This window comes from Sorex araneus, chromosome 11 (genome assembly GCF_027595985.1).
Source record: "Sorex araneus isolate mSorAra2 chromosome 11, mSorAra2.pri, whole genome shotgun sequence".
NCBI lineage: Eukaryota > Metazoa > Chordata > Mammalia > Eulipotyphla > Soricidae > Sorex > Sorex araneus.
The window spans coordinates 48,074,360-48,086,329 of record NC_073312.1 but is presented as its reverse complement, the minus strand read 5'-3'; the positions used below and the strand labels follow the sequence as shown (position 1 = coordinate 48,086,329).

Below are 11,970 nucleotides of genomic sequence, written 5' to 3'. Positions count from 1 at the left end.
CAGGATGGCTGAGTCAGCACTACAGCATTTAGGGTGTGAAGGCCTACCAGAGGGGTTAGTTTTTGTCTTTTTCTTTTTTCCCCTTTTGATTTTGGGCTACACCTGAGATGCTCAGAACTTACTCCTGGCTCTGTGCTCAGGGATCACTCCTGGAGAGGCTGCTGAGAAGGGATGGGGTGGATATATGCAATGATGGAGATAGAACCAGGGTCAGCTGCATGCAAGGCAAGTGCCTTAGGCCCTGTACTATCCAGCCCCACAATGCAGTTTCTTTTGGGAAATGGTCTTCCTTGTCCAAGGTCCCAAGACAGGGAAAAGGAGCACAGGTGGAGAAAAGGCACTTTATTAAGAAAGCTTTGGCCAAGCCCTTGCCAGGGTGAGCCCATCCTGGGGCACCCTGGTGGGGTGGAGGTGGCCCTGCCGGGGGCCTATAAATACATCTCCTTAGGCCAGTGGGGTGGCCCCTCGGATTCCCACGCATTTGGGGTAGTGGGAGGCCATCAAAACCAGCTGACAGCTAAGGGGCCAGGGCTGGGGGGTATTGGGGTGGGACAGCTGAACCTGGGAGCGTTGAGCCCCCTGAGGAGCAGAGACCAGCCCTCCTCCCCAGGCTCCAGTTAACCAAACACCACGCCAAAGGAAGAGCCTCGGGATCTGGTCAAGGAAAGTAGCCTCCAGCCAGAGGCGCCAGGCCCTGGCCAAAGAGAGGCAGCGGGGCAGAAGTGCTTCTGGCCTCAGCCAATGAGAAAGAAGCCCCAGCCAAGTGCAAGCTTGACCAATAAAAGGTCGTTTCTGGGCAGAACCCGCCCTTAGCTCGGCCAATGGGAAGGGAGTTTTCCGCTAACCGCTAGGGTCTTGGCCAATCGAAAGGGGCCTTCCCGCTCGAGCGCCGGGACGCGAGCCAATGAGATACCGCCTGCCGCCAGGTCGCGCGGGAGACGCCCAGCAGATGCGGGGCGCGGGGTGCCAAGCAGCGCTGCTAAGCCAGGGGAGTTGCGGGCACTGCCGGTGGGGTCGCCGCCGGCTACAGGGTGGGCGCTCCGGGCCTACTAGGCTCTCCTGCCGCTTCCCGGCTCTTCTTGCGCGGCGGCTTCTGGATGGGGGTTTTCTTCCGGGGAGTATCGGGGACGGGCACGCCGGCCGTGGCCGCCTTGTCGGGCCCGGGAGCCTCGGGAGTGGAGGTGGCCGCGCGCGCCGGCGAGGCGGGCAGCACCGAACGCTTGGCCTTTTGCGGCGGCGCCGGCTTCTCCCGCGGGCCCTGCGCTCCCAGGGCCCCCTCGGCGCGGCCCAGGCTGCGAGTCTTGTCGCGCAGCTCAGCGGCCAGCATGGAGGCGGCCTCCGGCGCACTGCGCGGGGGGCCGCCCGCGTCCGTGGGCTCAGAGAGGCCCGGCCCGCGGCCTCGCGCCCGAGCCCGGGGCGGCGAAGGCGCGGCGGGCCCCTCCTCGGCCAGCCCCGGGGGCCGTGGCGTCGGGTCGCGGGCCCGGGGGCTGCTGGGCTCTTCTGGCCGCGCCGACGTGTCGCTGGGCGTCCTTTTCCTCTTGCTGGGGCTGGGCGCGGTCTCGGAGCCCGGGGGTGGTGGCGAGGGCGCATGGGCAGAGGCAGCGGCGCCGTGCTTGCCGTGGATCCAGGACACCTTGGGCTTGGTGGCAGGATCCGGGGGCGGCGGCTTCTTGCGCTCGGGCGAAGGCGAAAGCGACAGGCCCCCCGGCTCCCCCCGGGCCCGGGCCGGCCGGGCCTCGCGCCGCGCTATGCGCGCATAGAGCGCCCCGCCAGGCCCGTCCGCGCTGCACGCCGACCGCTCGCTATCGGAAGACGCGGGGAGAGGCGACGCCTCTTCGGCCGTCACTGGTGGCGTGGTCAAGGGCCCTGGCGATGACGCTGTCGCCGGCGTCCCGGTGGGGGCGATAGGGACCTCCGTATCCTGGCTCCCTGCCGCTGTCTCTGACAAGAAGGAGCAGAACGGTGACCCACTTGGGTAAGGGTACTACTATCTGTTGGGCTTCCCCTTCTCATCACCTCTCCTTCATGCTTATTAGCCAGACATGCTCGGGTGTTCTAACTAATCAGCTGAGTTCAGAGCTCCAGGGTGCGCAGCTCAGGAGCGAGAGGCACCTCCTGTTGGAGCCCCAACTTTGGTCCAACCACATATGCCTCCCCATCACACCCCAGGTAGGGCAGTGAGTGTCACAGTGTTCAGACTTGACCCTTGAACTCCTGCAGGGGATTTATAATCCTTCTTTAGGAAACCAGGCTTCGTAGGAAATAAAGCTTCTTGGGACCCAAGTGATAGCAGAGTGGACCAGGATTGATGCCTGGCACCCCAGATGGTCCCCTGTCAGAAATGATCCCTGAGGGAGCCAGGAGTAAGCCCTAAGTACAGTCAAGTGTGTCCTCTGACCACTACCCAAAAGGCTCTGAACAAACAAAAAGAAAAATAAGATTACTGGGGCCAGAGAGATGGCTCAAAATGCTGGAGCCACACTTGGCTTGCCGTGGGTGCCTGGATCCCACTCAAGCCCGCACCCCAGCACCATTGGGGGTAGCCCTGGAGGACCCCAGCTGGGTTTGAGGAGCATTTTAATCCTGGACCCAAGAATTGAACCTTTGAACCCAATTGGCCCTGAATTCTTGGGGTGGTGGTGGGGGGGGAATAGGACTCAAAGGCCTACCCAAGGCCACCCAGGGAGTCTCAGGAGAGGAAGCCAGAAGCCCAGCCAGTCAGGGCCCTTCCTGATGTTTGTGGGCAAAGATGTGCTACCAGATCCTGTAAGACCCTCTTCCGATCCCCTCTGCTCCTTTCTAACCAAGCCCAGAGACCTCTCCTGGCAGGAGTTAACCTGGGTCGTGACTAGCAATAGGAGACCACCTATCTTCCCAGACCATCAGCACCCACCAGCTGTGCCCCGGATACTGGACCCCTAGCACAGGACTCTTTTGGGCCAGAACACTTCAGTGGGTTGGAGTGAGGCCCAAGCAGAGCGCACTCACCCTCGTGGGGCACGCAGTACACAGGGCCTTCATCAGTGGTGTCGAAAGAGGAAAAGGAGGCCCGGGATGACCAGGATGGTGAGGGCTGCTCAAGGCCCGAGGGCGGCTCCAGGAAACTACAGTTGAGCGTGTGATCCAGGTCGTGATGGGCTACTGGGGACAAAATGAGGCACAGGGGGCAGGAGCCCTGTACTACCCCAGCCTGAGCCCTCCCTGGCCCTTCTGTCACAAAAGACACTGGCTACGACCAGCACTACTGTAGGATCATTGGTAGGATCAGCCATTCAACACCAGAGTGGCACTGAGCCAGAGAACAGATAGAGATGAACCCAGTAAAGAGAGAGGAGGGAACAGCTGGCGTAAAACCTGCTAGTCTGAACAGCCAGGTCCTGAAAAGTCCTGATTATAGTGTAGGAGAAGCAGCTGGGGAGAGAGCTCAATGAACCAGAGCACATGCTTTGCATGCAGGAACCCTGGGTTCAATACGCAGCACCACAAGATCCCCACAAGCACTGCTGGGTGTGATCCCCAAACCAAAAAGTGTTAGCAAAATGGGCTGGGGGTGTGGGTCAGTGGTAGAGCAAATGCCTTGCCTATGAGGCCCTGGCTTTGATCCCAGCACTGCACCCTCCAAAAGGAAAATGCTGGGGAGACACTATTGGTTAGACCACCCGACTGGCAAAGACCTCAGAGCCTTCCTTGCTCTGGACCCTGCCTCCTGGGACCTAAAGAGCCTTGGAGCATTTTTGAGCCCCCAAAGGCAGTGCTCACCCACATAAACAGGTTGCACCTCCAGGACTGGGCTCTAGGGATGCATACCCCACAAGGGGAAATCCCAGAGGCTGGCTGGCCTGCCTCCCATTTTACAGAAGGCATGTGAAAACTTGCCGCCACACCTGTGTCCACTGATTCTACTCTGCTGGGGACCAAGATGTTATCTTGGGGGCTTCTTTACCTCTTCTGATGGGTGTCAATGCTCACAGACTACCGGGTAGGGAATTGGGGGTTGGGGCTAAATCTTGCCTGCTTTCCAGGAACAACTCAGCAGGATAGAGGCAGATCTCAGGTCGAGTTCATCTAACAGCACCCCACCAGGGCTCAGAGTGTATCCCCGTGAGTGACATGCCCTACCCAATGCGATCATGCACACTTGGAGTCCCACCTTCCTCCCCGCCAGCCAGCCCGCATCACACCGACGTCCTTTTCCTCCCCACAAACACCGACTCGAACGTTCATTGCCCATGCTCTACCCTTCTTCCCGATCATTCCTCAGCAGCCTTCTGTTGGGAGGTATCCCCCGGGGAGACTCCATGCCACTCCTTACCTACAACCTTAGGCAGCTTCTGCCTGCGGAGCGGGATCCGGGGCAACTTCATGCTGATGCGACTGAAGCGTCCGCACAATCTTTGGGGCGCTTTCTTCCTGCCCAGCGCAAGGTCCCTGCAGGGTAGGGGCGACTTTAATGAAGGGGCGGGGTCTGCACGCGGCCCCGCTCGGAATAATACACAGCACACGGAGCGGAGCCTGGGCCGCAGCGGCTCAAAACCACACCCGGGGGCGGGGCCTGGGGGAAATCTGGGGGCCTCACCTGCGAGCGGGGTCCTTGCCCCGACAGGCGCAGCAGCAGCCGAGCAATGAGAGCAGCAGACCAAGGAGCAGGGCCAGCAGCGCGCCCGCGCCCATTACGCCCTTGCGCTGGTTGGTCTCTGTAGAGGAGGCACGGGGTCAGCGCGGGTGGACCGTACTCTGGCCCCACTCTAAGCGCCTGTTACCCACTCACCCAGGTGGCAGGCACCGGTGACCGGGTCGCATGAGTCCTCATGGCAGCTGCAGGTCTGGGCGCAGTCCACGCCGTGCAGTCCCGGCGGGCAGGTCAGGTTACAGCTGCGGGAGCGCGGGGTCAGCGAGGGCCGCAGCCAAGGGCCAAGCATGAGTTCCGTCTCCGTTGCCAACACAGCAGGACCTGGGGTCTGGCTGGAGCCCTAGGTCAAGCAGGTCTCCCTCCCCCAACCGTTTCCGGGCCCCTGGGTACTCACTGGGTTCCGTGGACGCCGGGGCTACACAGGCAACGCCCAGACTGGAAGTCGCAGTGGCCGCTGCCACAGTCCGCACACACGAAGGCGCAGTCCTCGCCGTAAGTGCCATTGCTGCACTTGGTCTCACACCTCGGAAGGAGAAAAGGAGGCGTCAACGGAAACGGGGGAAGGGGAGGGGAGGCTGTTCCCCTCAGGGGAGGGCACTGAGGGAAGCGCAGCTCAAACGTCTGGGGTCAAAGCAGGCTCAGACTGCTGCTCACCGGTCGCCGATCCAGCCCGCGTTGCAGCGCGTGCACTTGCCGGTCACATGGTTGCAAGCATGCCCGTCGCGGCACGGCGGGCAGCGGTGGCCGCAGCCCTCTCCGTAGAAGCCCGTGGCGCACGGCTGGTCGCACTTGGTGCCGTTCCAACCTGGCTCGCAAGTTAGGCAGCGGCCCTCGGCCACCGTGCAAGGCTGCTGGCCCTTGCACTGGCCGCATCTGGAGAAGGGAGGGGAGGCTAGGGGCGGGACCAGTAGCCACCTCTCCCGGTTACATCCGCCCCCGCGACCCGTCCCTCCCTCCCACCCTCCTCTGTTGGCTGATCGTTCTTACCGACGCCGGCAGCCCAGGCCGTAGAAGCCCGCAGGGCACGGCTCTCGACAGAATTTGCCGCGGTAGCCCGGCTCGCAGGCGCACGTGCCGTCCACAGGGTGGCAGCGGCCGCGGAAGCACTGGCAGTAGCGCTCGCAGCGCGCCCCGAATGTGCGCTCGCGGCACTGGCAGCGGCCGCTCTGCTGCTCGCAGGGTGACGAGTTGCAGGCGCACTGATTGTTGCAGCTCCGGCCCCACCAGCCTGCGTGGCACAGGCACGCGCCCGTCTGTGGGTCGCAGCGCGACGTGGCGCTGCAGTAGCACGCGCTGGCACATTGCGCGCCCCACCAGCCAGGCTCGCAGCGACACACGCCGCTTCGCGGGTGGCACGCGCCGTGCTGGCACTGGCATGCATGCTCGCAGCGTGCGCCCCAGCGCCGCGCGTGGCACGTACACTGGCCAGTCACGTCCTCACATTGCCCGTGTGGGTGGCACATGCACAGTTCCTTGCAGTCGGGACCCCAGAACTGACGCGGGCACTCTGCAGGGGTGAGCGGAGAGGGAAGGGTTGGGGAGACACTCAGGAGAGAGCCCCAGACTTGGCGCGAAGCGGCCCGCGCGTTCCCCCTCTTCCCTCCGCGCCGCGGGACCCGCCCCCAAGCTGGAGCACATCCCGCATCAGACCCCGCCTCACTCGCTGGCTCCACCTCGCTGCCCAGGCCCCACTCTCGGACCCCGCCCCACAGCCCAGCCCCCGCCCCCGCCGGGACCCGCAGCTCACTGGTGTCGCAATTGGCACCGAAGTATCCGTGTCGGCAGCGGCACTCGCCCGGCCGCACGCACACCTCGTTTTCCGAGCATGTCGAGTTTCCTTCGCATACCGCTGCGGACGAGAGGGACCCAGGCTGCCTTGCGACCAGCTCCCACACTCTCCCCTCCTCTCCGTGCCCACTGCCCGGTCCCCAGGATGCCCTACTCACCAACTGAACACTCGTCCCCCTGCTGCCTCCAGCCGGCGCAGCACGTGGGCTCTTGAGAGCTGCAGGCGGAGAGAGTGACTGAGCCTGAAGCTCTTTCTCCTGCACCCGTCCCAAAGGCTCGCCAGTCACCTCCGCCAGACCTCCCTGTCTCGCCAGTCACCGTCTACCCCAGGGATGCGGTGGCCAAGACCGATGTCAGGCACTGTCAGAAGACTCCCCAGGTTCAGGGGATCCCCAGATATGAGGTCCAGGGTCAAAGACTAAGTGCGTAATTAGCATTCGAGAGGCCCAGGCTGGATCCCTGACACGGAATAACTTCTGAGCACTGCGGGGAGCGATCCTCTTCCCAGTAAGGGGGGGGTGGGTGGGCGGAGTAGCCCCAGCATCACCAGGTGTGGCCGCCAACGGCCTCTTCCCCCACCCCAAGAAAATAGGAGTTCCAGCTGCAGACACTGGGAGGCGGCAGAGAGCCAACCAACAGAGCTTCCCTCTCCAAGCCATCCCGGTCGCCAAACCCCACTAAATTCTTCCGTGGCCCTTTCCCCATTCACCAGACCTGTAAAAAAGAGAAACCAGCATCCCAGGAGGAGCAGCACCGAGAGGGGGGTGGGGAGAGGCTGTGCCTGCTGGACCTGCTCAAACCCGATCGTCTGGGGCATCCCTGGGTGTTTGTGGATCCAGCTGTGACATGACCGGGACAGCTTCAGGACAAGAAGGGCCAGGGCATACCTTGATGCTCAGCAGGGGCCAAGCACCAAGATGGGCAGGATGGTGTGGATACAGTGAGGTGTCCACTCCTGCGGGCAGGACTTTCTGGAGCAGTATGACCTGCCAGGAAGCCCCATCCCCACCCCCATCAAAGGGAGAAACTAAAAAAATTAACACTTGGGGAAAGGAGAGATTCAAAATTCTATTTATACTTCAAAAAAAATGTATCTTATTTATTTTGTAGTGCTAGAGATCAAACCCCTGGCTTCCACATGCAAGGGATGTGCTTGTACTGCCAGCTACACCCCCAGCCTCCCCGTCCCCAGTCCAAACTTGTTTCATTTGATTTGGCTTCGCAAGGTACATGATGTAATGGTACAAGAAATAAAGAAATTGCTCAGGGATGGTACAGTCTCTGCAACCCTAGGCTGATGCAGGGTATGCGGACACAAAGGTTTGGAGGTCCTGCCCGAGTGGACAGGGCACATGAGTGACGTGCTGGGCTGGACCACATGAACACAGAGCTGCTGGGGTCTCACATATCTGCAAGGCAAAGGAGGCAGAGGAGAGGCACCCAGGCTATAGGTCAAGAGTACCACTGGACCTAAAACATCTGTGCCCTAACTTGAAGGATACAGCAACAGCTGACACTTTGGGGGGGGTGAGGGTGGGCACTGAACCACACTCAGCAGTGCTCAGGACTTATTTCTGGCTCTGTGCCTAGGGATTACTCCTCATGGTGCTCAGGGGACCATATGGGGTGGGGATGGAACCTAGATCAACCACACGCAGGGCAAGTGCCTTACCCGCTGTGCTCTCCCCCACCCCCCCCCCCCCCCCGCCCCTCCAGCCCTTCACTTAGAGACTGAATGAGCTTCTTTAAAAGGACCTGGATTGGAACTGGCTGTGGTGGCTCTGGCAGGGACTCAGCCTGTCCCAGGAGGAAAAGATAACAGCTGCAACCACCCCACATTATGATGTTAGAGCCACACCAAGCCTGCCTCTACCACCTGCCTTCTGAGCTTCAGGCTTCTTATGTATAAATAGGGCTGAAGAGAGGGAATAGGGGATCCGGTGCTTTCCTTACATGTAGCTGATCCTGGTTCAGTCTCCAGCACTGTGTGGTCCCCTGATCACCACTAGACTGAATGAGCCCTGAACACCAGGTATGGTCCTTCTTGCAAGCGGCCAATCTAGATTCAAGCCCCCATATTATTCTCACCAGAGTAATCCCTGAGCACAAAGCCAGGAACAAGCCCTAAGTACTGTTGAAGGGACTGAAAAATAAATAAATAAAAATAAAAAGAGAGAAGGGGCTGGAGAGATAGTACAGTGGGTAGGGCACTTGCCTTGTACAGTAGCCTACGTGGGTGTTCCATATAGTTCCCTAAGCACCACCTGGAGTAAGTCCTGAGTGCAGAGCCAGGACTAACCCCTAAGTATTGCTGGGTGTGGAGAGAGAGGGGAGAGAGAGAGAGAGAGAGAGAGAGAGAGAGAGAGAGAGAGAGAGAGAGAGAGAGAGAGAGAGAGAGAGAGAGAGAGAGAGAGAGAGAGAAGATGGAGAGCTCAGGGGGTGTGGGTTGAGCACACGCCCTACATACAGGAGGCCAGGGCTCAATCTCCAGCACCTCATGGTCCTCCATGTACCACTGGGAGCACAGAGCGGAGGGTAGTTTCAGACATTGCCAGAAATGGCTTGAGAAAGAGGTGATATGTTACATGTGTGACACAAACTGCGAGTCCCACTAAGACTACTGTTTACTTCCCTGCCATCCTGGGCAGGCTCCAGGAAGTCCCTGTGTCCACCAGCAGGGTAGACACTAGGCTCCATCCTAGCAGGGTAAAACTCAGGTAAGTGACGAAGAACAGGAGTGTGGCTGGAGGAAAGCCTCCTTCCCTTCCAGGAGTGGCTGGCAGACAAGCGGGGCTAGAAAGAGCTCAAACCCCTTAGAAAAATGAGATGGAGGAAGATGATCAGAACACAGGGCATTCTCCACATCTGGAAAGACCCCGGGGAGCCTGATGGCCAATGCTGCAAGATACCCCAGGGCCCACCCAAAATTGAGGGTAGGGACAGTGTGCATGCTTTCCAACCCTGCAACACTGCCAGACGTGATCCCTGAGCAACAAGCTAGCAAGAGCCCCTGAGCACTTCTGGATGTGGACTCCCAAAACAGTCAAATTGAGAGTTTGCCAGCTTGGGTTTTTTTTTTTTTTTCCATTTTAGGTCAGACCTGGCGATGCACAGGGGTCACTCCTGGCTCTGCACTCAGGAATTACCCCTGGCGGTGTTCAGGGAACCATATGGGATGCTGGGAATCGAACCCGGGTGGGCTGCATGCAAGGCAAATGCCCTACCTGCTGTGCTATCACTCCAGCCCCGAGAGTTTGAGAGTTTGCCGGCTTGTGGCTGTCACCCTCCCTGCTGTCTCCAAATGAGACCCACCTTCCACTCCGAGCCCCCACACCCATTCATCTGCCCATTCATCAGGGCCTCCGGCTCCTCCCTATGGCCAGACTAACACCCAAGTCTGGAAGAGTGGGCTAAGCTCTAGCCTCTCCACTGTTCCCCGCGGGCTCCTCCTGCACTCAGGACCACATCCCAGATACCATGGAACCCCACCTCCTCTCCCCAGGGACCACCCACCCTGGTTGCCCCCTCTCAGCCAGGTCACCCTCTAGGACAGAGCTCGAAAGGGGGCCCCAGCACTGCTCCTGGACACAGACAAGAGAGGCCGTGAGCGCAGCTGCGACCACTGGCACACACAGTACGTGCGAAGGATATGGTCGGGTGCCCATTCTCTTTAGTAGGACAGGGGGAACCTCCAAGGTGGACAGAGATGGCTCCCCTCTGGGAGGGCAGTGCCCAGGCTGCCCAGATTGTGCTCCCACCTGGTCTCAGTCATTGCCCTCAAACAAGATGAGGTGGGTGCTGGCGGGGCGGGTCCAGAGGGGTCAAGCGACTTGGCCAGGCGCACACAGGAGCAAGGGGCGGACCGGGACCCCGGCTCCGGGCTACTGAATAAGGCTGCCTCAGGAGCGGGGCCCGTGCCACTGGGTCCCCCAGCTCCGCTGCCCATCCGGGAAGGAGGGCTGGCGAGGCTGGCGGCGGCGGGCAGGCGCGGCCCCGCCCGCCGCCGCCACTGCATTCCTGGGGCCGGGGAGGCCCGGGAGGCGGCGGCGGCGGCGATGCGAAGCAGATGGCGGGCCAGGCCGGCCCCCGCCCCGGAGGCGGGGCTCGCGGCGGGGAGGGGTCTGCGCTCCACGGGAGCCGATCTTGGAAACCCCGCGCAGCCCCCTCCGCAGCCCCTTGTCTGCTGCCACCGCGGAGCCCCCCAAAGCGGCCTCCCAGGGCCCTGCCGCTGCGGGCGCCCCGACGGGACCAGCCCCGAGCCCCTCCAGCTTGCTTCTCCAGCTCCCCGCTCACGCCGAGCACCTTAAGTCTCGCCACCGCAGCCCCCCATCCCACGCCGGCTCCCGCCTGGCCGTGAACACGTCCTTGACCTCGCCGTGGCCTCTGACCGGCCTGCCAGGCCCCCAGACCCCGCGCCCACGCCCGGCGTCTCCTCTTCGCCCTCGGTGGAAGGTCCGGAGACCCCCGCCCTTCTTCGGCAGGGTCTGGTCCGCGTCAGCCCCGCTCTGGCGTTTCCAGCTCGCTCCTCGTGGAGCCTCACCTTTGCTGTCCCTCGATGCACCCAGGACCCCCCACCTGGAAGCGCCGCATCCTGCGGACACGGTGCCCAGCGCTGTCCGAGTCCCTGCCCGGAGCCGCGCTCCATCACTAACCCTCCACCCGCCGCACTCGCTTCTGCTGAGACGCGACACGGTCCCGCAGAGCCGCTCCCACTTCGCGGGGCGCCTCTCAGTCGCCTCTCACCCCCTCCCGACGCCAGCCGCATTCGTGCAGGGGCCTTTGCACATGCCATTCTGGCGACTCGGCCTCCTGCCGCAACAGGCTGGCCCACAGTTTCCCTTTTCTAGGAATGCAGTCTCGGACGGCGTGTCACCCACGACACTCCGTTCTGTCCTCCGCTGGCCACGAGCCCCGGGTATCCTCGGGTGCACTGCCGTCCAGTGCGCCCCGGCTCCGCCTGCGGCAGAGCGGCACCAGCCAGGGGTTCCTAGGGGCCGGCGCTCTGAGCTGCGGCCGCGGGGAGGTCCCGGGCGACCCCCTTCCCGACCACCCCCCACGGCCCCGAGCGTCCCCCGCGGCCCCCTCTCCCAGCCAGGCCGGGCTCCTACCCGGGCGCGCGGCACACGTTGCGGCCGCGCGGGTTCAGCTCCTGGGGCGCCGCGGGGCCGGCCAGCAGCCAGAGCAGCAGCAGCGGCGGCGGCAGCAGCGGCGGGCCCCCGGCTCCCCGGCGCCCCGGCGGCCCGGCCCCCCGGGGCCCTGCGCCCTCCATGCGGCGCGGGGCTGGCGCGGGGCGGGCGCGGGTGAGGCCGCAGCGAGAGCGGCCGGAAGCGGAGTGCGCGGCCGGGCGGGGGGCGGCAGGAGGGGCGCCGGGCCGGGCAGGAAATTCCACATCGGCTCCCTGATCCCCGGCCAGCCGCGGCCGGCCAGGCGGCAGCGCCCGCCCCGCGCCAGACCCCACCCTCCGGCCGCGCCGCCGCCCCTGCGCGCAGCCCCCGCCCCTCGCGGCCGCTTGCAGACTTGCGGGAGAGTTTGGATGGAGGAGGCCCGGGGAG

General features: G+C 62.7%; 1 protein-coding gene across 2 annotated transcripts; it reads right to left on the bottom strand.

Annotated features, from left to right (window-relative positions):
* Positions 1-346: 346 nt before the first annotated feature.
* Positions 347-11,687, bottom strand: SCARF2 (scavenger receptor class F member 2). 2 transcript variants are annotated; one of them, XM_055119119.1, is made up of 11 exons: positions 11,527-11,687; positions 6,577-6,635; positions 6,378-6,479; positions 5,618-6,137; positions 5,285-5,503; positions 5,025-5,153; positions 4,769-4,872; positions 4,577-4,694; positions 4,313-4,428; positions 2,989-3,141; positions 347-1,941 (listed from the first exon to the last, which is right to left on the bottom strand). In XM_055119119.1, the coding sequence occupies exons 1-11, from the start codon at positions 11,685-11,687 to the stop codon at positions 1,025-1,027; spliced, it is 2,598 nt and encodes an 865-aa protein (XP_054975094.1). In that variant the 3' UTR covers positions 347-1,024. The 2 variants fall into 2 exon arrangements, with proteins under 2 accessions (XP_054975094.1, XP_054975095.1); XM_055119120.1 differs by having other exon boundaries at positions 2,989-3,138.
* Positions 11,688-11,970: the final 283 nt, after the last annotated feature.